Source organism: Hyla sarda, chromosome 1 (assembly GCF_029499605.1).
Source record: "Hyla sarda isolate aHylSar1 chromosome 1, aHylSar1.hap1, whole genome shotgun sequence".
Taxonomy (NCBI): domain Eukaryota; kingdom Metazoa; phylum Chordata; class Amphibia; order Anura; family Hylidae; genus Hyla; species Hyla sarda.
The window spans coordinates 420,103,962-420,131,122 of record NC_079189.1 but is presented as its reverse complement, the minus strand read 5'-3'; the positions used below and the strand labels follow the sequence as shown (position 1 = coordinate 420,131,122).

Here is a 27,161-nt window from a genome sequence, read left to right as displayed (position 1 = left end):
CATCATATCGTCACATAACTGAGGTCATTCTTAACAGATCTGAAATTGATACTAACGGAAGCCAACTGTCTTATTTTAACAGAAGTTTTTTTTATATAAAAAATTCAATGTAAAATAACGGACCGTTAACACATGCGTTTATCATCGCTAATGTCAGTTATTTTTTAACCAGTTTTTTTCTGAGCATGCTCAGTAGCAATAATGGATAGAAAAATAATGACGTCTAATGGAGATTATTTCAGGTCACCATAGATTACAATGTTAAAATGACTAAGGTACTTTAGCATGTTCATTACTTCTGACAGAAAAACAAATCAGTGCATGCTGGGTATTTTTTTTTGTTAAAATGACGGAAATTGAGCAGAACTGATGACAACTGAGGATAGCGGCACGGAAAATCACCCTCTGAAATTAATGGGATCCGTTAACTTTAGATTCTTTTCAGTTTCTCAAATTGTTCAACAAAACTGGGTTACGAAATTTAAAAAATGCTGATGTGAACCAGGCCTCACAGTGGAAAGGACATCAGAATAAAAGGCGCCCAGCTCACCCTCATCTGGCCCATTAAAGGACATCTATAGTGCAAAATAACTTATCCCCTATCTGAAGAAGTTATTTTGCGCTGGAGTACTCCTTTAATGACCCCAGATCACCCTACAATGCAATCGCTCATTGCTTGTTTTTTTTACATTTTTGTCAGTAAACAATTTCCATTAGGGTTACAATGTTCATTTCAAGTTTTTACACTGTTTATAAGGGTTCATTCACATCCTGTTTTGGGGATACGGCAGGAAAATTTAAAAACCGTCCGCTACCGTATCCCCATGCCTTACCCCGTTCATATGAATGAGCTGGACAGAGTCAGCTAGTAACTCATTTTTGGACTGTATTTGGTTTTGTTGCCGGACTAAAAACTGTGGTCTGCTGTATCCCCAAAAAGTAATGTGAATGCACCCTAATAATAAGACTTGTTGGGTTTTGAACTAATATTTCATAAATACAGTAGTTTTAATAGGGGTATTTTTTTTTTTTGCCTTAAGTCATAAGCATGGATTTCTGAAATTCTTAAAAAGGAAACCGGCAATTATATAACTGTAAATATTTTTACAGGATATTTTCCCATATACTGGAATAAAAGGTCCTAGGTGCAAAGCACATTTAGGGCCCATTGTGTAAACCACAGTGCTGCATATGGTTAACTTTGTTATCTCTTACCTGAAATAAAGCAGGGGGCACTTGTTTCTTTGCAAGATGAGCTTGTACGTGGTCTACTGCTTGTTTGGAGAATGGCTATGGACAAATAATAAAATGGTCATTATTGTATTGATTTCTTTAATTGTATCTATGTACTGATGTCAGGTGAAGGATAGTTTTCATTTCATTTATTAACTACAGCGACAGACCAACCAACAGACCCCCTAGTCATCATCTGACAACTACTCCCTTTGAATAACCCTTTCATGGAAAATATAATTTTTCTTAATGTACTAATGCAAATCTGACTCAATGAACAAAATATTGGATGCATATTTTATATACATATGTACAGTGATCCCTCAACTTACAATGGCCTCAGGTTACAATATTTTCAAACATACAATGGTCTTTTCTTGATCATTGTAACTCGAAACCATACAATGCTATGGACAGTCCAGACCAATCAGAATGGGCATTTCACTGGTGAAACACCTGTATTACAGAAATGCATTGACTTACTGGAGTCTGTTAGCGCCTCCCTACAGTACAGGGAGGTACTACATGTTCTGTCTCAGGGTCAGCTGTGCCTTTGGACACTTGCTGGGAGCACCTCCATTTTAATTTTTTTGAGAGACTATGTACTGTAAAGGACCATGAAAAAGTTACTGTCCCCTACGAGACAGTCATTCACAGCTTTCAGCAGATCTTTCTTACTTTTATATGTCACAACTTGGTTTGTCTGTATTAGTTATCAATTTTTTTTCTTTAATTCTCACTTTTTCCAATTTTTGGATGACATTTTTGGGGCTTCAGAAACACTTGCTAGTTTTCCATAGAGTTATGGTCTCAACATACAATGGTCGTCCTGGAACCAATTAATATTGTAACTTTAGGGACCACTGTATACAATTTTACTTCAGCCTTCATTCAAAAGCCACAGCTATAAAGAGGCAAAGACATAATAGTTCCATATACAACAACATAATAATGACATGCCTTGATAAGACAATGGCTTAGCACTGTCACAACATGCATATTGTTAGAGGCTCGCTGATATCTATGTGAGTGAATCCCAAGGGCAAGCTGCGAGATGTAGAGCTGATCCTATCTGACCACTTATTATATGAAGCAATCTGTTAGTGACAACTCCATTCTGTCCCTAGAGTATGCATTCTCAGCTTATAACACACTAGGAACACAGCAAGAACTGGAATAGATGTTCTCTAAATAGGAAGAAACAAAAAAACATTTCCATACGTCACAGTCCTATTATTTGCAATTGACAGGAAATCATCTAGAATACCATATCTTCCATATTTGTGATGACCTGACTATGAGGGACTACTATGTAGCAGACGCCTGCAATATCTCAGAATCTCATCATACTTCATTACATAAGGAGAAAAATATAACAATGATGAAAGTATTTAAAAGGGAATCTGTCACCAGGTTTGACCCCATATAACCAATGGCAACACCCTATAGATGTAAAGATCGGGTTCTCTTGATGTCTGGATGTCCTCCTGCCTGTCTAGGAAAGTGGAGAAAAGTACTTTTGAAAATCCCCTGCACTGACTGTAAATGATGCTCAACTAGTTACTGGGACACATAATATAATGATATACAGGGCCCCTCAACTTACAATGGTCTAAGGTTATAATATTTTCAACATGTCTTTTTTGGATCATCGTAACTTGAAACCAGACTCAAAATACAACGCTATGGACAGTCCAGATCTGGGAAATGTGTCAATCATAAGAAGAACTGGCCAATCAGAATGGGCACTTCACTGGTAAAACATCTGTATTACAAGCATGCACTGACTGGTTGTCTGGTAGCACCTCCCGGGCGGGACTACAGGTTATGTACTATTTACCTGTGCCAGGGTTAGCTGCTTCCTTTGGACACCATGTGAGAGTGGCTCCATGTGAGTTGTGATCTGCACTTTTATAGAGTAGGGTGGAAAGAGGCTAAGCAAATTAACACGTAAATGGGCACTGTCAGGTCCAAAGACTTTTTAGATGTTTTCACTGATGTAGACATTTGTAATATGTTTGATAAATTTTTTTTTTATATATTTAATAAATAAAAGGGCTCCTGAAAATCCCACCACTAGGGGTCTCCATACCTACAGTGACACTAACCAGTCCTGCAGCAGCATGGACAAGAGATGACTCATGGACAAGGCTGCATGAGCCGATGCACCAATCACCTCCAACCAGCAAAAGGGATGGACACGCCCCCTTCCCCTGAGAGGATTTCTAACACTGTGAGCTAATTAAAAGAAGTGTTTTTATAATAAATATAGGTGATAGAGGCATACAAATTAAATGTAAATGGCCAGGATCAAGTACTGAGTAACGTATTAATTTTCTTTTTTTGTGGGATTTGACAGGTACGCTTTAAGTCACTTAATATTTGTTTTTGCCGTATTTTTAAGTCACTTATACATATCTAGACCAAAATTGGATGTGACAAAGCATAAGCACAAGGCAAGGGAAGAATGCAATAGAGCTATAAAAATGAGCAATATCCTACATTCAGTAAACTACCAAAACAGAGGGAATAAAAAGCACTTCCTGGCTCTGCGGAGTCATATGATCCATTTAACAGCTCTGAAAAGTATCATGTGATGTACACTTCAGAAAAACAGATGACATTACATACAAACTTTTTCAGAGCTACTTATACTGGTTAAGAATAACCAGTATAACAGAATTAGGAAGTGCTTTACATATAGAACCATGTTTAGAAGTTAAAGGGGTTGTCCGGCAAAAGAAACAACCAGTCTATGGTGTCAAAATTTATTTTAAAGCAATTTACTAATACAATGTTATTAGCTATAGAGCACAGATCTTCCATATTTAGCTACGCTGTCTCCGTTGTAGCTGTGATGTCCGTCACAATCTCTGAAAGCACATCACACTCCCTGCCCCATGCTCCACTCCTGCCAGTAGAGGACCAGACGATTGATGTTAAAAGGGGAGTGCATATTACTGCTCAATAGATTTTAACACCGTAGGAAGGTTTTTTTCAAATAAGACAGCAGTTTACCTGTTCTAAGGGAAACTACTGTGACTGAGAAAGGTTTCTTTATGCATTAAAATCTAATGAGTAGTAAAATGAGCTCACCCTTTCAAATCAATGGTCTGTTTTAAGCAGACAGGAGGGGAGGGGGAGAGTAGACTGCATTCAGAGAATGTCCCAGCTACAAGGGAGAGTGCACACTTGCTATGGAGAGATTGGTGCAATATGGACAATAAAATATCAGTGTTTTTTTTTTTAAATACTTTTTCATACCATACAAAGGTGTCTTTTGCCGGAAACCCCCTTTAAGGCACTGTATTGGTAGAACTGTTGCCACCAAGATAACTTTTAAGGCATTTTACTGATGTCTTTCTTGTATTAAGTCTATCATGGTGACAATGGTTGACTCTCTTAGAACAAAAATTATTCTCATAATGTACATGGATTTGGCAGCATATGAATTACAAATCCATCCAATAGATGACAATATTTTTGAACAGGTACTTTTTAGCCAACACAATGTTTGTGAATCTCCAATATTATTAGCACTTTACAAGTGGTTGGATCATCGATTGGCCTGCATGGCGAAACCACTCACAGCTCATACTTTTATTAATATAGTGAATCTAAGGGCTGCTGGAAGAGAGCAAAATATCTGCTCACTAACAAATTCACTTCTGAAATGCCTGGAGACCAAAAACCAACTTTAAGCAAACTCTGCCTGAAAGATCGGAAGATAAGAGAGAATACTTACATGTGAACAAGATAGTAGTTCTTTCATTATATATGTGTCATAAATCTGTCGACTTCTACAAAGGCGGTCCTCCTCCGAATCCAGCTTCTCATACTCTTTTATCTGAAACAGAGAGAGGTGATCAATGCTTCACATCAACTGCAACTTCTTGGCATTTTGTAATATTCATTAATTCAGGGCTACAAACTATGTCTAACTTAGAAGGGATAGAAAATGGTCTTATTATGAATTACTATTGGCTAGCAAATAAATAAGTACAGTAGTTCTGCTGAACGTAGGTGGGTGAATATTAAAAAGTCAATCAAAGAATTAATGGAAGACCATGGAGAAAATGGCAAAGCATGTCTGGTCTTCTCATTATTATCCCCATGTTAGAAATGATCAATAACTAATCTGAAGCACGTTAATTAAAAACATTAATACAAACAAAAGGCTTCTGCATACAACACAACTATTAGATATTCTACTTCACCATTAGATCACTTTCCAAAGGGCATGATGGCATCAATTTTCATCAAGGTAGTTTGTTAAGGTTTTTTTTCCTACAATATATTAGAGCAAGGGATTATCCTCTGGTATACCCCATGTATATCCAAATGCAGCAAGTTAGCAATCTGTTCACATCTTCGTTGTGGATTCCATTGACTTAAGCCACAATGCCCTGCCAAATTCAACAACTGATAGATAACACTGGTGCCTGATAGGCCTTACTTGACATTAGCTACTCTAATGTAAGGGGAGAGAATGGTCAGGCATAATGAATTTCAACATGTCTGATCTGTTTGTTCTTCTTCATAACTTTTGCCACCAACATGTCAGATATATTAACTATTTTGAAAGGTAGAGTTCTGGGTGTTCAGACACCCCACCAATAATTAAAATTAGCTGTAAGAAGCACACAGTTGCACGATTCACTCCCCGACTTGTAGAGATGTCTGTCCAGTAGTAGGAGATGGCCCCATAGAATTATAATGAAGACTTGAGGGAGAGAGAAACCACTTCGGCACTGATGCCACTAGGTATTGGTATATGCTTTGCTATAGGTATCCACTGGTTGAATCCGCACCTACTAAGTATATCTGTGGTGTTCTGTCCATAAAGTACATAGAACTTCCAGTATAAGATATGCAAAGAAGACCAGCTAGAGGTCAGCTAGAGGAAGCGCACGTGTCGCGTGAAACACTCTGTCCCATGTACCCCCCATCCTCACTGTCTCTGCCACTGGATGTCTGCCAAGCACCGATTGCTGCATTATAATGAAGACTGCCTCCTGCAACTAGATTGACCGCTGCAAGCTGGGGAGTGAAGTGTGCCAACGTGCACTTCTCCTAACTCGTTCTAATGATTGGTGGGGATCTGAACACCCACACCCTGATCAAAACATTTGACTGGTCTCTGAGGCATGTCAAAGGTTTTGTTAAATGACAGGGACAATTTAAGCTGACCATACAAATAACATAAAAGCTGTCTGTATAATTGCTATCCAGGCTGATACCCCCATAAATTGTCCTATCCAGCTCAGCCATATGTACATGTTTTAATAAAGGGGTGGGATGTCTTTTTTATTTTAACCTGTCTGACACGTATCAAAAGGGAAAAAAGGGATCAAATTCCTTCCTACATATTAGATTCTCGACTGGTAAAAATTGGCAGCATTAGCAAATATCTGAAGCTTTCCTTTTAAAGATTATGTTCACTTATGCAAACCAATGTATCTTAAGTTTTTTAGAAGAAAAAAAGAAGAATTCTGCATCTCCCAAACTAATGGTTTGCAGTCTGATCCAACAGTTACTTTCCCCATTCCCATTCTCAGAGAGGCTTTATGACTTATGTTAAAGGGGTTATTCAGGGATAGAAAAGCAGCATCACCCCTGTCCTCAGGTTGTGTGTGGTATAACTTGGCTTTATCCACTTCAATGGAATTGACAGCTATACCACACGCTGGACAGAGGACAGAGGTGGGTGATGTTTTGGGGGGGGGAATTAGCTCTGTTTTTCTATCCCTCGATAACCTCTTTAAGAGATTTAGTTAGCTTTAAAACATAAAGATGTTGAGCAAAGAGAAAGCTTCTTAATTGTATAATTACCTCTAAATAGCCAGAAAATGTGCAGACTACACAGGCAATGTGTTATTGTAGTAAATAACATGCCCTGAACTGAGTAAGGGGAAGCACTTCAGAAAGCTTGCTGCTATTCTAGTCTAGGCTGCAGGGAGAGCCCAGAAGCCTGGGAAAATTCCTGTCCTGAGATCTTAGTTCTGAGCTGTATTATAACAGATCCAATGCCAATTATAGCAATTGGCTGCCACAGTGAATTCAGATCAATGCCTGCTCTATCCTAAGCTGGCAGAACACCTTCCACAGGTACACTAGAAAGACACGCACACACAACTCCTTTTAGAATGAACAGAGAAAGACTCCTCTAGAAATGTTGTTTGCGGTATGGAAACCATTACACACTATAACACACTCTGGCTGGAATTCCACAGGTTTTTTTTTTGTGGGAAAAACACCAAGAAAAATGCCAATTCTGCCGCATGGCGTTTTTTCGGTCAGAGGTTAGCTGTAAATCAAAAAGACATAGCAAAATTCTTTTTCCACTTTATGTTTTTAGTTTGGCTTTTTTTTTTTTTTATCCTTTTGGCGTTTTTTTCACTCTTTTTCAGCTCCTTGGTGGTTTTGCAAAATGTTGAGCTTATGGTGTTTTTTCCCTGAAATCGTGGTGTTTTTCTCTATGTCTATGGGAGTAAAAAAATGCCAAGAAAAAACGCAATTTGCACTCAAATGCAAAAAAGGCAGAAAAAACGCTAGAAAAAACATCAGACAGGAAATTGCACTGGCATTTTTTTTCTGTGAAAAAAAAAACCGCATGGAAAAAAAACACAGGGGAATCCTAGCCTCTCTGTGACATGCCCATACACACAACCTTCTTATAATGCACATAACAGCAGTGAGTAACAAAAGAACAACCTACAGTTACAAAAATGTAACCTCAAAGTCTCCATATCATGCATAGCCATTTTAATAGGAGTAATTTACAAATCTGTTTAACTTTCTAGCACCAGTTGATTTGAAAAATGTAATTAAATAAATAGTTTTCCACCGGAGTACCCCTTTAAACCTTTAGACTTCAGTGTTGTCCTCTACATGTAAGTGGTTGACAGCAGACAGACATCTTTGAGTTGAAACAAACTGGTATAAGAATATTTTGCATAGCTTTTCATAATGCAATGCCTAGCCTATTCTGACAAAAAACAAACCGTTTAAAGCAAAAATAGATGAATGAAACATTAGAAGACATAACCAATCACTGGGCCGAAAATTGAAAAGTAAATGGACCAGATCCCTTTACAGCTGGATAGACGTGAGCATCATGGCACTGGGACATGAAGAGGCCTCAGCACTTAACTAGGAGGTTGGACTCCACCAATCAGAAAGAAACTGTATAGTTCAGCAAAAAAAAAAGTCAAATTAAGAAAGAAAAATGTAAAGGAAATCTGTCAGCTATATGTGCTGCTAAGAGCCATAAACACCATTGGATAGCCGTAAGGCTATGTCTACACTGCGTAAAAAAATAGAAGAATGTTTTTTGCATGCATTTTTTGCTATTGTAATAAAACAGATTGCCCTTCTTCCAAATACAGCGAAAAAACAGCCACGCACAAAGAAACCCTCCTAATGTTTTAAGCAGTGTGAACATAGCCTTAGGGCATAAAAGCAAACTGTAACTTTCCAATGGCTGATGGTGGTTGTCAAATAAATAAAATAAAAATTATATTTATATATATATATATATATACACATATATATATATATATATATATATATATATATACACACACATACACACACATATACATACACACACATATACATACACATATATATACATATACATACACACACACACAATATATATATATATATATATATATATTATTTTTTATTTTTTTTCCCCTCACCCAAGTGTCTAAGAGGAAGCGACAAGCTGCTCAAGTGCCACAGTATGGGATACTTTATTGCTTGCCCTTATTTCCCAGACCCTCCTTGACTAAAGCACACCACTCTGTACATTAATTAAGGAGGGGCTAGGAGGTAACAAGGAGTGAGGGGGGTGCCCAAATGTGGCACTTAGCTTGGCTCCACCTACTTGACTGAGAAATAAAAAAGTGTTCTTTTAGAAGTTCAATCAATCAGGATCAGCTCTAGGACAGGTACACCTTGCTTTGATACACTAACATAACAGCTATCCAGCAGTGTTTGCATCTCTTAGCAGCAAATACAGATGGCAGATTTCCCTTAAGAGTAGGTCACACATTCTGTATTTTGCTGCATATTTTCCTACCTATTGAAGTCAATTGGTAGCAAAATACACAGCTGATTTTGCTACCCATTGATTGATGGGTAGAAAAATACACAGCAGCAAATATGCAGCAAAACACAACACACGTGACCCTACGCTTAAATGGGCACTGTCACCAAACTTTTTTTTAAATATATTGTAGGGGTGTGAATCGCCAAGAATTTGGCGATTCGATTCGAATCGCGATACCAGTGTGGCGATTCGATATATCGCGATATATCGCGATACCGTCTAGGTGACGATACATCGCGATATATCGCCCACCTGGGAGCATTCATAGATCCCAATAGACGCCGCTGTCAGCTTTGACAGCGGCGATCTAGTACTCCGGTGCTCACTTTTCTCATGTTATCCCGTCCGGGCTGCAAAATAAAATAAAACGCACTTTATCTTACCTGCCAACGAGCCCGCGGAGCTCCGGTACAGGTGTTCGGTCCCCGGGCTGTATTCTTCTTACTTCCTGTTAGTCCGGCACGTCACATGGAGCTTCAGCCTATCACCAGCGGAGGCGGGACATCGCTGCGGCTGGTGATAGGCTGAAGCTCCATGTGACGTGCCGGACTAACAGGAAGTAAGAAGAATACAGCTCGGGGACCGAACACCTGTACCGGAGTGTACCGGAGCTCCGCGGGCTCGTTGGCAGGTAAGATAAAGTGCGTTTTATTAAAAATTCCACATCCCTAAAAGAATCGATTCAAAAATATTTTGAATCGATTCTGTATCGGCAAATGAAAAATCGCGATTATCGCGAGAATCGATTTTTTCTTACATCCCTAATATATTGTAGTATTTATCTCTAACATAGAGCCATACATTTTTTTATTTTTTATTAAAATTGTTTATTTTCATTTTGAAAACCGGTCACTAGGGGGTCTCCCTCCTAATGGCCGGCTGCAGGCTGGCGTGACGTCACGCTTGAATTAAAATTTATGCCGGCTGGGCAATCGGCCCTAATTCATTCAGCCTACGCTCAGACAGGTGGGAGCGAGCACTGAGAGCACATTGGCTCCCTGGGCTCACACGCCGGCCCCGCCTCCCAGCATTTACACGCCACTGTTGCTGCCTCAGGACTCTGCACTAGGGTATGTCTTGGGGAGAATGGGGTTCGGGTTTTTTATCACGGGGGTTGGGGGAGTGCGGGGTTCGGGGGTTTTCAACAACGGGGGGGGGGGGGGGGGGTTTCAACACGGTTGGAGTGGGGCTCGGGGTTTTCAACATGGGGGGAGGGAATGGGGTAGCGCCGCGGCCATGGCCCTAACTTATTTTTTTCAACACAGGGTGCCTCCAGCTGTTTCACCACTACAACTCCCAGCATGCCCTGACAGCCAATAAATGTCAGGGCAAGCTGGGAATTGTAGTGGTGAAACAGCTGGAGGCACCCTGTATAGGTGAATTAAAGGCGGAAGTCAGCCCCCCCCAGCAGGCATCAGTGACGTTGCGCCTGCTGGGGAAGTCGGCCTGGCGAGTTAGCACACTACCAAGCAGACAAACAGTCATTTTTAATATAGTAAAAAATAATTTTTAAGGCAGGGAGGGGTTAGGGATAGATGGGCAATAGGCAGGGACAAAAAAAAAAGGATGGTCGGAGCTACTCTTTAAGGGGTTATCCAGGATTAGAAGAACAGGGCTGATTTCTCCAAAAAACTGTGTGCATCTACGATCAGGTAACGTGTGGTTTTGCAGGCTCAGTTTCTTTGAAATGAATGTAGCTCAGTTCCACTGAAATTAAAGTTGTAACAAGGCGCACAACCTGAGGACAGGTGGGGTGCAGTTTTTAAAATAAATGAGCTGTTTTTCTGTTTCTGGATAACCCCTTGGAAAAAAAATATAAAAATACATTTGCCCCCTAAAATGAAGACATCTGTTTCAGGACTCATGCACACAGCAGGGCAGCACTATGGAGCCACAGGTCACCATTTCATATACTGTCAGGTTCCACACAGAGAAGGAGAAATAACAAAAGTAGAACTCCCCATAGGGTATTACAGTCTTCAAAGCTTATTTTCAGGGAAACATATATGTAATCGGCTCACCTTATTTCATTGTGTGAAAGACACAATGACTTATAGAGCATAAATAAACCATACATGGTGCAGCTTTTCCGAGTATAGTCATGCAGGTAAATCCTGGCCAATGTAGATACAGCAAATGGTCCAAACGGAGTTTGTGAAAAAGCCCGGGTGTCCAGTAGCACTATACACGAATATAAATCTGAACACATATATGGTCTTATTAAGCCAATGTGTATATTTATTTTTGGCTAAAAACAGACTTGTTTCGATACAATAGAGTATCTTTCTCAATGTGATTACAGGCATGATGGAATGACCTAAATCACAGATTATTTGATCTAGCAAGTCGGCGCCAAAAAACGACCAACCTGCTAGATCAAATAAGCTGTGGTTTAGGTCATTCCATCATGCCTGTATTCACATTGAGAAAGATACTCCAGAGAAACCAGTCTGTGTTTTGGCCAAAAATAAATGTACACATTGGCTTAATAAGACCGTATATGTGTTCAGATTTATATTGGTGGATAGCGCTACTGGAAGTCCAGGCTTTACACAAACTCTGTTTGGACCATTCACTGAGGTGTCACACATGGGAGCTGTTCTCCTTAGTACAGCATCAGATTTTCTGTTGTATTTGTATGGAGAAAGAAAAAATGCAGAGGCATACAGTAGAAAGGTAAGACACCCCCATACACCTTGTTTTGTCTCCCTAAGAGCTAAATTACAGTGTTTCTTAAAATCCACCATGTCCCACCTGTCTCACCCTTGACACCTGCTGAGTTGGAGGTCTCGATACACATTAGATGGTCACCCGTTCAGTTGCCAACAGTGACTGGCAACTTCTCTGTTCTAATTTCTATGGCCAGCTTTAGTTTAAGAAGGGCTGAGAAATTTACTGGTGATTTTTTTTATGACAACCAACACAGAAACATAAAAAATATAAAATGTACAGTATGGTGTTATCACCCACCAAATTTCTAAGTTCATTATCTATGGGAAAACACCCAAGACCGTTTTGTAATTGCCACTAAGTGACAAGCAGAGAACCGCAGTGCATATTATTGGTGACACATTGGATTGCAAGTTGTTTTGATGTTTAGTGCCATAACAATCTAGACACTAATGAACTTCAGGTCCGTTCCCACTCTTACTTATGAGGAGTTCTGGTTTAATAAAGCACAGCAGACATTAGGCTGGATTAATCCAATTTCCCAAGGCTGAGAAGAATGCATGCTGGCACACGGAGTGGACCAGATGTAGAGGTCACTAGGAGCCAGAACAATATAGTAACATGCTGCTATTTTAGCAGTAGAAGGTCAATAAAAGAAATTGGTGGACTTGTCATAGCATCAGGAAATAATTGAAAAACAATATTTATACTGAATAACGAATGAGGCCGAGTCCCAGGCAAATCAGGATATTCACCTCTATTTCTAAATTTATAAACTTAGAAGAAACATGTGTCATAAATATTCTGCCGTGTACTGAACAGCTGTAATAGGGTTGGCAAGCCTGTGCAAAATCCTGAATATATACAGAAAACAACCTGCATAAAAGAAATTCCTTTGGAGGTTTTCTGCAGGGCATTCTTACAGCTTTCCGTTTTGTTACTTTCACAAATTTATAATTACTAGAAGCCTAAACTTCACCAAACTCTCTTTGGTCTGCTGCCAGATGGCCACACATTGCAGAGAAAAACCTCTTTCTTTTTAATTATGATGTGTACTGCACCACATAAAAGGGGCAAAAACATAAAGACAAAGTAAACATAGAAGTAGCCTGTGCCAACTTTAAAGTTGGCGTGCTACATCTCGCCCAAAACGTGTTACGCTATTAGCGTAGCGCACTATGCAAGTAGTAGGGACATCTTTGACAGATGGTTGTTCTCATTTGTATAAGTTTTACAGCGTCCTACTCTATTAGCGTAGGAAGTCGTGGAAGCTGAAGCAGGGACAGTAAGCTTGGGATGCTTTAGATTACTATCCGTAGATTCCGAAAGCCAGTGCTTCTGCACTCGACCCTGGGAAGCGGTACACTCTATATAGTAATAGGGTATATTTGTTTTGTACAGGACTATATATAGGTCATATTTTGTGTAATGTTTCATTTACTATATGGCAGATCATACAATGCAGTGATTTAAAAGGTCTCTTTTTTGGAAACGCTAAGAAAAAAAAAAGAAGGCAAACTATAAACAAAGATAAACGAAAAAATAATACAGAATATTTAGGAATAAAATCCTGCGTATCTACAGAAGGGTAAGGTAGAATGAGAAGAGCACTCGTAATCTGGGTTGCCCACCTTCGGAAAAATTTCCTGACAGTCCGTTAAAATAAGGAAAACTATTTCTTGAGTCTGTGAAAAAATAAACCGGTGTGTTTTTTAGGCTGTTATTACTAGAATAGGTCAATGTGATTGAAGTTGTCATTTTACAGCTTAGAAGTTTAGAGAAAAATAATACAATTTATTGAACTATAGACCTATATATTTTATAATCTTTAGGATTCATGATGGTCCTTTCATTTTTCTGTAAAAAAAACATTGGATGTCTGGGAGCGTGGCTTGGATGGAGAGCTGAGCGGTCGCACCTTGCAGTGCTCACGCTAGTCCAGCTCCAAAAACTCCTGATACCCTATCTTGAGGGCTCCAACTCACTTGTCCTGTGCTGCAGGGGTTGGGGTCAGCCTGCTGGTGCTGCCTGTGGCTGTAGTTCCAGCGCTGGAGCTTGTGTGCGGGTGAGCAGAGGACCGGTACTGTCGGGGACTGGACGGAGGAGACAGAAGACGGAGTCCTGACTCAGCCGGAGAGAGGAAGCAGCATGGACCAGTGCAGGGAGTCTGGTTGGGTGGCGTTGAGGAGCGGAGGCTTAGTGGCGGAGGAGGCATTACCCTGAGACAGGGCTCCCAGAAGAACGGCCGCCATTGTACAGGCTTTGTGGGCAGGGCCTCTCTGTCTCCATCGAAACTCCTGTGCCAGGGCTGAGGGGGGCGGAAATGGCCTTCTGTGCTGAGCTGCTGTGGCTACAATCAGGCACGGACTCAGCTTATTCCTGGAAGACCTGCTGTGGCAGTCAGGGATCTCCTTTTGTAGTGGAGGACACCTACTGCTGAGGTACTGTGTGTGTGGAACCCTCAGTGCCCCCCTGGTGTGTGTGGAGAACGCTTCCAGCAGCCTTACCTGAGGGGGATTGTGTACTGAGCAGCTGGTCTGGGGCCCTGTCTGGAGGTGGTGGTGTGGTGGACCTGCTGCTTTTGTGTGTTCCTCAGCCTGGGGGACAGTGAGTTTGCCTGGCCCTATCCTGAGGAGCCGAGTGCTTTCATCTAGCCTTGCAGTGTGCGCCTGACTACTGCTGTTGGATTCCTGCTGTGCCTGCTCTCTGGTTTACTGGACTTTGTAGTGCTTTTGCTGTTGGAGAGAATGGGAGGTCAGAGGAACCCGTCCAAAAATCTAAACTCGCAGCGGAGGCCGCCAGACAATATACAGAAGATGAGGTTTCCTCTGATGAGGGTCCTCCCTTGCTGGTGACCATGCTAGTCATGACTCCTGTGCTCCTACCCCCCCCCCCCCCCCCCGGTGTCTAAAGTGTCAGCATATGCTGCTAAAGCCCTCAATTTACTAGACCCCCAGAGACTGTGGAGGGATTGTCTCCTGCACCCTCTCTTCCTGTGTTCTCTGGCTCTCCTGGCTCTTAGAGGTGCTACATGCCCAACCAGTCTTCAATTGCTGGTGGCTTTCACCTGCTGTCAAACCATGATGGTTTCCAAAGTGGATGAACTCTGGCAAGAATTTGTGATCCTTCGACATGAGACTCAAAAGCTCCGCGAACACACTGGAGAGGCCTCCACTGTTGAATACACTCTACAACCTATCCCTGCCAAGTTGACCTCAATGCAGCGGCAAATTAAAACTGTGCTGGATAGGGCTGATTACCTTGAAAATAGGCTCAGGTGCAACAATATACGCCTGGTGGGCCTTCCTGAGAGAGCGGAATCCTGTGGCTTTCTTGGAGACTTGGCTTAAAGAAATATCGCTTTCTGATACCTTCTCACCCAACTTTACAGTGGAGAGTGCACATAGGGTTCCAGCCCGTTCTCCCCCTGGGGGCCCCCCCTAGACCATTCAGGGCGAGGCTTCTCCCCTAGAGGGACAAAGACGCTATCCTGAGAGCTGTGCATATCAAAGGAGAAGTGCACTTTGATGCTCCTGCTGCGGCCCCTCTGGACTGAGTTCCGAAAAAGACTACTCTTATTGCTCTCTTCTATGCAACATTGTATTAGTTAGTGTTAGGATCTGTCATTTAGCTTCCTTCCCTAGGTTCCTGCCATGGACTTTACTTCTGGTTTTCCCTGCCCATATTATCGGGTCCCTTAGTGAGTTGGCCCTAGTACTTAGTTAAATGGGGTTGGGTTGGAGGAAGGGTGTGGATTGTTTGGGTTGCTAGGACTTTTGCTACCTTCATTGGTTAGTGTTTCAGGGTCTAGGTCTACACAAGTTCTCAGTATTAGACAGGGTTTGTTGGGAATGCATTTGTTTTGCTTTGCATTTGTTTCTGTGTCTATTCTACAGTTTGTCTATATGTCTTGTCCTGCATTCTGTCTGTGTGATGTGTATGGTGTTTGTACCCGGAGTGCCTCAGGTGGAGGCATTATGTTTTAGGTGCACTTTCACTACTGCCCAGTCATATTTCTACTGCAGATAATTTTTTCAGGTATTGACAATGGGGTCACCTAAGATTGTGATTTGGAATGTTAGAGGCCTTAACTCCAAATTTGAACAGGCTTTGTGCTTGAACTTTGTAAAGCAGCAGTCCCCACACCTGATTTGTTTACAAGAAACTAATTTTACTGGTCAGAAAAATCTTGCTCTAAAAAGGGTTTGGATGTCAAGGGGCTACCACTCCACTTATTCTTTCTCTGCTAGGGGGTGTCTATTTTGGTAACTAAATCCCTTCCACTGGTCATTGATCAAGTAGCTTGCGACCATTTTGGTAGGTTTGCGATTGTTCAGTGTTCCTTACATGCTTTAACTTTTCTTTTGGTGTCTGTGTATGTCCCCCTCCTTTTCATATTGACTTCTTAGACTTTGTTACGATCAAGTTACTGACATTTCCCTCTCTGCCTGTTCTCCTTAAAGGTGATTTTAATGCGGTCCCAGATGCGAGTGTCGATCGCACTGGTGCACCGGATTCCGGCTCCCCTGGACTTAATGCCTGGATTGCGGCACTGTCCCTTACTGAGGTGTCATGCCTGAGGAAGCGGGTGACCGTGAAACGCGTTGCATTATGGGAAATAAATCCTTTTAACTTCTTATCTGGTCTCAGCGCTTCCATTGATCCCGCTCTGCTACCTGGAGATTGCTTGTTTTTATCCTTACTGAGGTTTGGCATTGGAAGCATCTGTCTGACCCAATATTCTCCTTTCACTTAGCAGTACATAAATCGTTCTCCAGGATTGATTTGGCATATGCCTCTTCTGATTTTCTAATTCTGGTAAGAGATATCATGTACACCACTAGGGGGATCTCTGACCACTCCGCTCCTATACTGTCTTTAGGTTTAGGCCCTTGCTACTCCTCCAAAGTCTGGTGGATGCATCCCGGCTGGCTGCAGGAGGAGGTGGTGACGACATCCTTGCTGGAAGCTCAAAATGGTTTCTGGGAATATAATAGGGATCAACCCGACAAGTTAGTGCAATGGGATGCTTATACGGCACGTTAGGGGGCTTTTATGGCTGGCGTTGCCTGACAAAGGTCGGCTTATTTGGCTAGGAAAACTGCGCTGCAGGTTGAGATTGGGGTTCTGGAAGCGGTAGGTGGTGAGGGACCTTTCCCCTGATGCTGAACGTAAATGGTTGAAAGCCCAGAGGGCTCTCCTGATCCTTCAGAAGGAAAGGATTCAAAAGAGGGTGGTGGACAGGAAGGCAGACATATTCAAATTTGGGGATAAAAATGTTAGGTTATTGGCGTATTTGGCTAGAGAGAGTAGGCCGGTGGTCGCTTTCCTTATATTGAGGGATTACTGGCATATTGTAAGCTGACCCTGTCGCTATTAAAGGGGTATTCCAGGAATTTTTTTTATTTGACTATGCTATCGGGGCTGTAAAGTTAGTATAGTTCATAGTATAGTGTGTGATGGTTTTTTCATAATTCTTCTGTGATTTTCCCCCCCAATATTTATTTTTAAAAGCATACAAAATGACTGTTGTCTCAGATTTTTCCCAGGTTGCAATGCGGCCGAGACGTGACTCACTAGTCAGCTGATGACAGGGAGCCTGTCTGCTTCAATGGATGGAGGGATCGCTTGGTGGAAGAGAGATCAATCTGCAACTAATGCAACAGCTGTAGGCAACTTCATTGAAAACCACAGGTCTTTTGAATGGATGCAGCTCATTTATGTTTCAATGGGTGGGGTTGCTAATGTGTGGGAGGGAGGAAAATGGAATTATGGGATTTGTAGGCAAAAAAGAAAACTCAAAAAAGGAAATACCAGTTCACCAAAAGCTAGCCACAATCTTATGGTGGACTCACAACATAGCCATTTAGTCCCAAGACAAGCGCAGATCCTTCCTAAGCATGTCCATTTCTGTCTGGCAGGTACGTACCAAAATCACCTTATGGTAGAAACCCCTTTAATAATGTCTTTCAGGACTTTTATAGTGGTCTCTATACCTCTCAATTGCCGGCTGTTCCAGAAGGCTTAGTGTCATTTTTGAGGGGTTTGCCTTGACTACCCTAAACTACGGCTCAGGCAGCCGCTTTAGATGCCCGTTTTTCTGATGAGGAAGTTTCTATGGCTATTGCTTCTCTACAGACAGGGAAAACTCTGGGTTTAGATGGAATGATTGGAGACTGGTACAGTGCAAATGAGGAGCGGCTGATACCTATTTTATAAAAATCTTTTCAGTGTGGCTTTGTAGACTTTGAGGCTCCCTGATTCCATGAGGGAGGCCCCTATTGGTGTTCTTCCCTAACCGGGAAAAGATCTGACTTTACCGGATTCTTACAGACCTATTTCCCTCCTTAATGTAGATATCAAACTTCTGGCTAAAATATTAATTAATTGGTTACGAAAGGTCATAGCCGCTATCATTTATCCTGACCAGATGAGCTTTATGCCAGGGAGAGCCACGGATATTAATGTCTAGCGCTTGCATCTTAATATAGCTGCAGTGGAATGGGTTGCCTCTGGGGGATATGTAGTTAGCCTAGATGTGTATAAAGCTTTTGACTCTGTTGAATGGGTGTATCTTTGGGGTGTCCTGGGGGTCCTTCAGTTTGGTCCACGGTTCCGGGCGTGGGTACGCTTGCTATATGATAGCCCTAGAGCCCGGGTAAGAACCAATCTGGAGGTCTCAGAGTCTTTCCAGCTGGGTAGGGGTACGGGCAGGGCTGTCCCCTGTCTCCCTTTTTATTTGCCCTGGCAGTAGAACCGCTAGTGGCGGCCATCTGAACACCCTCTTGTATTCATGGGGTATGTAGGGGTTCATTAGAGGAGAAAGTATCCATGTATGCAGATGACACATTGTCTTATCTGGCTGATGTCCAGGGTTCCCTGGGAGCCTTGTTCGTCCTCTTAGACAAATGTAATTCCTTCTCCGGTCTCAAGGTTAATTGGGCTAAGTCTTTTCTGATGCCAATTGGGCTAAGTTTTTTCTGATGCCACTATCTGTGGCAGCAGACCCCATTCCGTCTCTTTCTCATGGGTTGCAACCAGTTACACAATTTAGATATTTAAGAGTGGAGGTTTCCGCTTGTGTGGGGGACTACGTAAGGTTGAATTTAGATCCGGTTTTGTCGCTGGTGTTGGTCAAATTACAGGCCTGGTCCTCTTTGCCCCTTTCCCTGGCTGGCAGGATTAATCTCTTTAAAATGATATATTTACCTAAGTTTTTGTATCTTTTCCATCTCTCTCCTGTGATTCCTCCTAGGAAGTATTTTGTAAAGCTGAGTGGCGCTATGAGATCCTTCTATTGGCAAGATAAACTGCCACGATTGGGTCAGGCGCTGCTCCAGGCGTCCAAACAGCGGGGTGGCTTAGTTGCTCCTAACATGCACAAATACCTAGCATCTCAATTGGTGTATGCTGCCTGGTGAATCAACCTGGATCTGGCGAATGCATCTACTGCCCTAGCGGGAGCTCTCATGTTCCATTTGAAACCTTGACTAACACCCTGTATAGATACACTTCTACTTCTCGGTTGTTAGCCCCTATTAAAACTGTAGTCTGTGTTCTCTGGATGCTTTCTGTTGCCGGTGAGGTCTCCTAGAGAACCTCTGTGGGGGAACCCTCATTTTGAGCACCTGCAGGAGTTGAAGGCCGCCAGCTTTCGGAGTGATCGTGGAGACCGCTTTAATCTCCCTTGAGGTACTCAATATCGGAACTTCCAGCCAAGACATGCGGTAGTGGTGCAGTTTTGCTCTGTTGATGAGACCCCAGCTTTCTCTGATGTGGAGCTTCTTCTGGGTACCGCTGACCTTGTCAAACCTTTGACTCAGGCATATGCATTCCTCCAAATCGGTGGGCCCTGACCCGTTTGAGTTGGCTTTTGTAAAGTGGGTGGCTAATATTCCTGATCTGACAGAAGACCAGTGGCGAGAAGTTACTAAAACCTATTACCCTACAGTGGTCAGTGCTAGGGATATGCTTATCCAAGCTAGGTTAATCCTGCGTTTGTATTACACTCCAGTCAAGCTGTTCCATATTGGTTTTCCTTCTTCCAATTCTTGTTTTAGGTGCCACGCGGATCTGTGCTCTCTTATACATGCTATGTGGAGTTGCCCTTGTGTAGAACCCTTTTGAAAAGAGGTAATGCAGTTCTTTACAGATCACTTAAAGTTTCCCTTTGTGATTTCCCCTGTTGTATGTCTGTTAGGTGTTATTAACCCCTAAAGGACCCAGGGTTTTTCAGTTTTTGCACAGTTTTTCGATTTTTTTTCCTCCTTAACTTCAAAAAATCATAACTCTTAAAATTTTGCACCTAAAAATCCATATGATGGCTTATTTTGCACCACCAATTCTACTTTGTAATGACATCAGTCATTTTACCCAAAAATCGATGGCGAAACGGGGAAAAAAAATCATTGTGCAACAAAATTGAAGAAAAAAACACCATTTTGTAATTTTTGGGGGATTCTGTTTCTAAAAAGTAAATTTTTCGGTAAAAATGACACCTTATCTTTATTTTTTAGGTCCATACGATTAAAATGATATCCTACTTATGTATGTTTGATCATAACTACATGCAGGAAAATTTATACGTTTAAAACTGTTATCTTCTGAACCCTATAACTTTTCTATTTTTCAGCCTATGGGGCGGTATGAGGGCTCATTTTTGGCGCCCTGATCAGAAGTTTTTAGCTGTACCATTTTTGTATTGATCGCTTTTTATTAATTTTTTCATGATATAAAAAGTGACCCAAAAAACGCTATTTTGGACTTTGGAATTTTTTTGCTCATACGCCATTGACCGTGCGGTTAAATTAATGATATATTTTTATAATTCGGACATTTCCGCACGTGGCGATACCACATATGTTTAATTTTATTTACGGTGTTTTTTTTTTTTAATGGAAAAAGGGGGGTGATTCAAACTTTTATTAGAGAAGGGATTAAATGATCTTTATTAACTTTTTTTGTTTCACTTTTTTTTTTTGCAATGTTATAGCTCCCATAGGGGACTATCAAGCATAATGTGCAGCCTATACGTTACAAGTCTGACTGAGCAGAAGCTTTTATTTCCCCATGGCAACATACTGCAAAACAGATGCAATGAAATTGGCCTAGATTTTGGTGTATTGCTGTACTGCACCAAAGGGCACCTTATTATTGCAATCTAATAGCGAATGTGAGGAAAGACCAGGGTAACACTGAGTTGCTTGGTAACCATGGGATTCCCCAGGCACAAGTTGTTATGTAAACATATCAAGTCCAGCCATTGGGGCAGCGTTTCCCAACCAGCGTGCCTCCAGCTGTTGCAAAACTACAACTCCCAGCATGCCCAGACAGCCGAAGGCACCCGGGCATGGGAAACACTGCATTGGGGTGTAGGTCAAACACTCAGAAACAAGGATATATTTACTAGGTAACCCTGCTTTCTCCAAGGTAATGGTGGGACATAGGTGATCCTCCACAGGCATAAAGAAAGAGGATTTCCCATGTTTTATGCTATGCTACGTGACCAAAGTAGTATCTTGTTTTTAGCTTTTCTGTGTGTAGGTCATGGGGAAGTGTAGCAGAGGCTACAGATTATTTCATCTCCAAGCAGGATGTTGGAGACCTGCAGATAAATGCTCACAGCACTAGAAAAAAAGCACAAGAGAGTCTGAAGGCTATGCCCTCTGCATCAGAATCCATGTCACCATCAGAATCCATGTCACCATGTCACTATCAGAATCCATGTCACCATGTCTGCATCAGAATCCATGTCACCATGTCACCATCAGAATCCATGTCACCATGTCACCATCAGAATCCATGTCACCATGTCTGCATCAGAATCCATGTCACCATCAGAATCCATGTCATGATCAGAATCCTTGTCACCATCAGAATCCATGTCACCATCAGAATCCATGTCACCATGTCTGCATCAGAATCCATGTCACCATGTCACTATCAGAATCCATGTCACCATGTCTGCATCAGAATCCATGTCACCATGTCACCATCAGAATCCATGTCACCATGTCACCATCAGAATCCATGTCACCATGTCTGCATCAGAATCCATGTCACCATCAGAATCCATGTCACCATGTCTGCATCAGAATCCATGTCACCATCAGAATCCATGTCACCATGTCACCATCAGAATCCATGTCACCATCAGAATCCATGTCACCATGTCTGCATCAGAATCCATGTCACCATGTCTGCATCAGAATCCATGTCACCATCAGAATCCATGTCACCATGTCTGCATCAGAATCCATGTCACCATGTCTGCATCAGAATCCATGTCACCATCAGAATCCATGTCACCATGTCTGCATCAGAATCCATGTCACCATCAGAATCCATGTCACCATGTCTGCATCAGAATCCATGTCACCATCAGAATCCATGTCACCATGTCACCATCAGAATCCATGTCACCATGTCTGCATCAGAATCCATGTCACCATGTCACCATCAGAATCCATGTCACCATCAGAATCCATGTCACCATGTCTGCATCAGAATCCATGTCACCATGTCACTATCAGAATCCATGTCACCATCAGAATCCATGTCACCATGTCTGCATCAGAAACCATGTCACCATCAGAATCCATGTCACCATGTCACCATCAGAATCCATGTCACCATGTCACCATCAGAATCCATGTCACCATGTCACCATCAGAATCCATGTCACCATGTCTGCATCAGAATCCATGTCACCATGTCTGCATCAGAATCCATGTCACCATGTCTGTATCAGAATCCATGTCACCATGTCTGCATCAGAATCCATGTCACCATGTCTGCATCAGAATCCATGTCACCATGTCTGCATCAGAATCCATGTCACCATGTCTGCATCAGAATCCATGTCACCATGTCTGCATCAGAATCCATGTCACCATGTCTGCATCAGAATCCATGTCACCATGTCTGCATCAGAACCATGTCACCATGTCACCATCAGAATCCATGTCACCATGTCTGCATCAGAACCATGTCACCATCAGAATCCATGTCACCATGTCACCATCAGAATCCATGTCACCATGTAACCATCAGAATCCATGTCACCATGTCTGCATCAGAACCATGTCACCATGTCACCATCAGAATCCATGTCACCATGTCACCATCAGAATCCATGTCACCATGTCTGCATCAGAATCCATGTCACAGTTGGTATGCTAACTGCAGTGCACTGTAGGGAGAGGCATGGGAGACTGCAAATGATGTGTTAGCTGACATGATCTCTAAGACACGATACAACTAAATAACTGAGTGCTGGCTGGAACATTCTGAGTGTTTCTCCTATGATGCAGATGACGTATTAAGTGGTGTCTGCATCATTTTGCTCTGATCAAACCTGAGTGGAAGAGGACAGAGCAGCGATGCAGCGCAGTGGCAGGGACAGGTAATTATTCTCAATGTTCCTCAAACCTGTTCTCCAATTGTTGCAAATCTGCTGCTCCTATTATGTCTGAGAGTCACAGGTTAGGAAACAATTTAAGAGCACAGTGGTACAGTTAATTAGGGAAGCAGTGGTACAGTTTTATAGGGGGCATAGTGGCAGTATTATATTTAGGGGTACAGTGGGTGGGAGCATTCTAGTCAAGGGCACAGTGTGCAGCAGTATTATATTCAGGGGCACCGTATGTGGCAGTATTTAGGTCGTAGATTTACATCCCTACACACTTCAGTAGCTGAGTCAATTCACCCTTTGACTTATTAAAGGGTAATAATAATGTTCTGCAACAAATAGTGCCCCTTTCTTAAATGGCACTGCAGCTGCTAGGTGTGAACCAGGCTTTAGCATTGGATAAGCTGACTAGGGATCGACCGATTATCGGTTTGGCCGATATTCACGATTTTGGACGTTCTCGGTATCGGCAATTAATTATGCCGTTAATAATCTGACCCCTCCCCCCCCTCAACCACACTGCAAAAGCCGCTGCAGATCATTAATTTAAAGCGCCCGCTTTAAATCAATGATCTGCAGCGGCGTCGCCGTGGAGGAGGGGTTTGGAGAAATAGCCGATAACTTATACCGGAATATCGGTATAAGTTATCGGCTACCGGCCTTAACCTCCACACATTATCAGTATCGGCCCTAAAAAAAAAAATCGATATCGGTCGATCCCTAACGCTGACCCTTACTAAAAGTATTTGAATACCCCCTGGTAGGGACCATACAGTCATGGCCGTAAATGTTGGTACCCCTGAAATTTTTCTAGAAAATGAAGTATTTCTCCCAGAAAAGGATTACAGTAACACATATTTTGCTATACACATGTTTATTCCTTTTGTGTGGAACTAAACCAAAAAAGGGAGGAAAAAAAGCAAATTGGATATAATGTCACACCAAACTCCAAAAATGGGCTGGACAAAATTATTGGCACCCTTAACTTAATATTTGGTTGCACACCCTTTGGAAAAAATAACGGAAATCAGTCGCTTCCTATAACCATCAATAAGCTTCTTACACCTCTCAGCCGGATGTTGGACCACTCTTCCTTTGCAAACTGCTCCAGGTCTCTTATTGGAAGGGCGTCTTTTCCCAACAGCAATTTTAAGATCTCTCCACAGGTGTTCAATGGGATTTAGATCTGGACTCATTGCTGGTCACTTCAGAACGCTCCAGCGCTTTGTTACCATCCATTTCTGGGTGCTTTTTGATGTATATTTGGGGTCATTGTCCTGCTGGAAGACCCAAGATCTCGGACACAAACCCAGCTTTCTGACACTGGGCTGTACAGTGCGACCCAAAATCCATTGGTAATCCTCAGATTTCATGATGCCTTGCACACATTCAAGGCACCCAGTGCCAGAGGCAGCAAAACAACCCCAAAACATCATTGAACCTCCACCATATTTCACTGTAGGTACTGTGTTCTTTTCTTTGTAGGCTTCATTCCGTTTTCGGTAAACAGTAGAATGATATACTTTACCAAAAAGCTCTATCTTGGTCTCATCTGTCCACAAGACGTTTTCCCAGAAGAATTTTGGCTTACTCAAGTTCATTTTGGCAAAATGTAGTCTTGCTTTTTTATGTCTCTGTCTCAGCAGTGAGGTCCTCCTGGGTCTCCTGCCATAGAGTTTAATTTAAATGTTGACAGATAGTTCACGCTGACATTGATGCTCCCTGAGCCTGCAGGACAGCTTGAATATCTTTGGAACTTGTTTTGGGCTGCCTATCTACCATCCAGACTATCATGCGTTGACACCTTTCATTAATTTTTCTCTTCCGTCCATGCCCAGGGAGATTAGCTACAGTGCCATGGGTTGCAAACTTCTTGATAATGTTGCGCACTGTGGACAAAGGCAAATCTAGATCTCTGGACATGGACATGTAACCTTGAGATTCTTGATATTTTTCAACAATTTTGTTTCTCAAGTCCTAAGATAGTTCTCTTACTGTTGTCCATGTCTAAGACTAAATGAACCTCTCTCCTTTTTATCTGCCTTCAGGTGTGATTTTATATTGCCCACACCTTTTCTCTGCCCTAGGTGAGTTTAAAGGAGCATCACATGCTTGAAACAATCTTATTTTTCCACAATTTTGAAACGGTGCCAATAATTTTGTCCAGACCATAATTTTGGTGTGACATTATGTCCCATTTGTTTTTTTCCTCCTTTTTTGGTTTAGTTCCAATACATACAAAGGGAATAAACATGTATAGCAAAACATGTGTTACTACAATCCTTTTCTGTGAGAAATACTTCATTTTCTTACTCCCATACTCACATACTCCCATTGCAAACTTTCCCCTCACATATGGCATATGTGTGAAAGTATGCAAGCAGGTAACAGTCTGGTGGACATTTAGTGACAATAGCAAAATATAAATGGAAATACAGATATGAGGTGCATTTCTGAATTCTTACTATGTGATGGACTTGACAAATTTATATAAAGTAGCAGAGATCACAAGAGATCAGAGATCACAACTAAAGATAGGAAGTAACATGGAAAACTATGATTTTTACAAAAGTTTCCCTTTAAGAAGGTTAGCTATCCAATGATAAACTTTACATTTTCATCTGTAAACAAATGTGTTAGAAAACGAATAAAAGTGTAATCCCGTAAATCAAATACCTCTTCATAAAACTTGAGCTGTGGGACACCTTCATCAATTTCATTCATGCAAAAGTCTTTGAAAAGCAAGAAGCCTACAAAAAAAGAAAAAACAATGTGTTAAATGTCTTTTACCATAGCCATGTGCACAATTACCCCAATCCCTCTTTTCATGTAGTTTTATACCTCAAAATGTATTGCAATCTAGTTGTCATACATTAGCTTCAAGGGATAGATGTTGTTACCGATGCTTGACCTAAGCTTTGAGTAAGCGCTTTACAGTCCCCTCTGCCTCATTAAAAGTATTAGTATGGATTAGTAAAAGTGACTATAATATGCCAATTATGAGCTCAGGGTGAACCGATAGATTGTGCCCTTGGAACTGGACCAGCTGTTAGCAGGACATGATCTGACAGCATTTATCAAACATAGCCCAATAGAAGGCAATATGCCAATCCTGATGGGTGCACACACGCCAACACAACCATTAACACCCTCTACTATTCTAAACCAGAACACTGTATTATCAGAATAAAATAAAAATAAAAAAGAAATATGTCAACCATACCAACTCAATAGAATGTGGCTAAATAGATTTTAATTCTGAGTGACTACCTGAGCAGGAAAACTAGATCACTATTGTGATATGAAAGGCCACAAAATTGTGATATGAAAGGCCACAAGCAATGGAGAACTCCATGACCTGACACAGTTACGGTATATCTGCATCACGGCTACTAAGGACTAGCACTTTTATAGGAAGAGTCAAGTACTATAAATATTCTATAGTCACTAATGGTATTATCATATGTACCCAGCTTAAAAGAGGGCTTTTAAGATAAAAAGGTCTAGAATAGGATATCTAAAGCCTACCCTTATTTTAATTAACAAAACTAATCTATTTTACCTAAAATTGGAGAATTTTTGCAGCTCCATAGCTTTACAAACACAGCTCTGTAGTTGCATGACTTTTCATTGTCCATTCTTATACACAGCTGTAGTCACAGTCAAAGGGTGATGGCGGAGCAACAGTTTTACAAATCGGCTATTAGAGTCAGAGGATGAATGACCTTT

General features: G+C 41.6%; 1 protein-coding gene across 2 annotated transcripts in view; it reads right to left on the bottom strand.

The window, feature by feature from the left end:
- Positions 1-27,161, bottom strand: part of GRK3 (G protein-coupled receptor kinase 3) — a 301,737-nt gene that overhangs the window by 82,760 nt on the left and 191,816 nt on the right. For both annotated transcript variants that reach the window (XM_056529119.1, XM_056529110.1), the window contains exons 3-5: positions 26,109-26,182; positions 4,979-5,080; positions 1,216-1,290 (exon numbers count right to left, since the gene is read on the bottom strand). In XM_056529119.1, the coding sequence (XP_056385094.1) occupies positions 1,216-1,290; positions 4,979-5,080; positions 26,109-26,182 (251 nt within the window). The remainder of the gene's footprint in view (positions 1-1,215; positions 1,291-4,978; positions 5,081-26,108; positions 26,183-27,161) is intronic.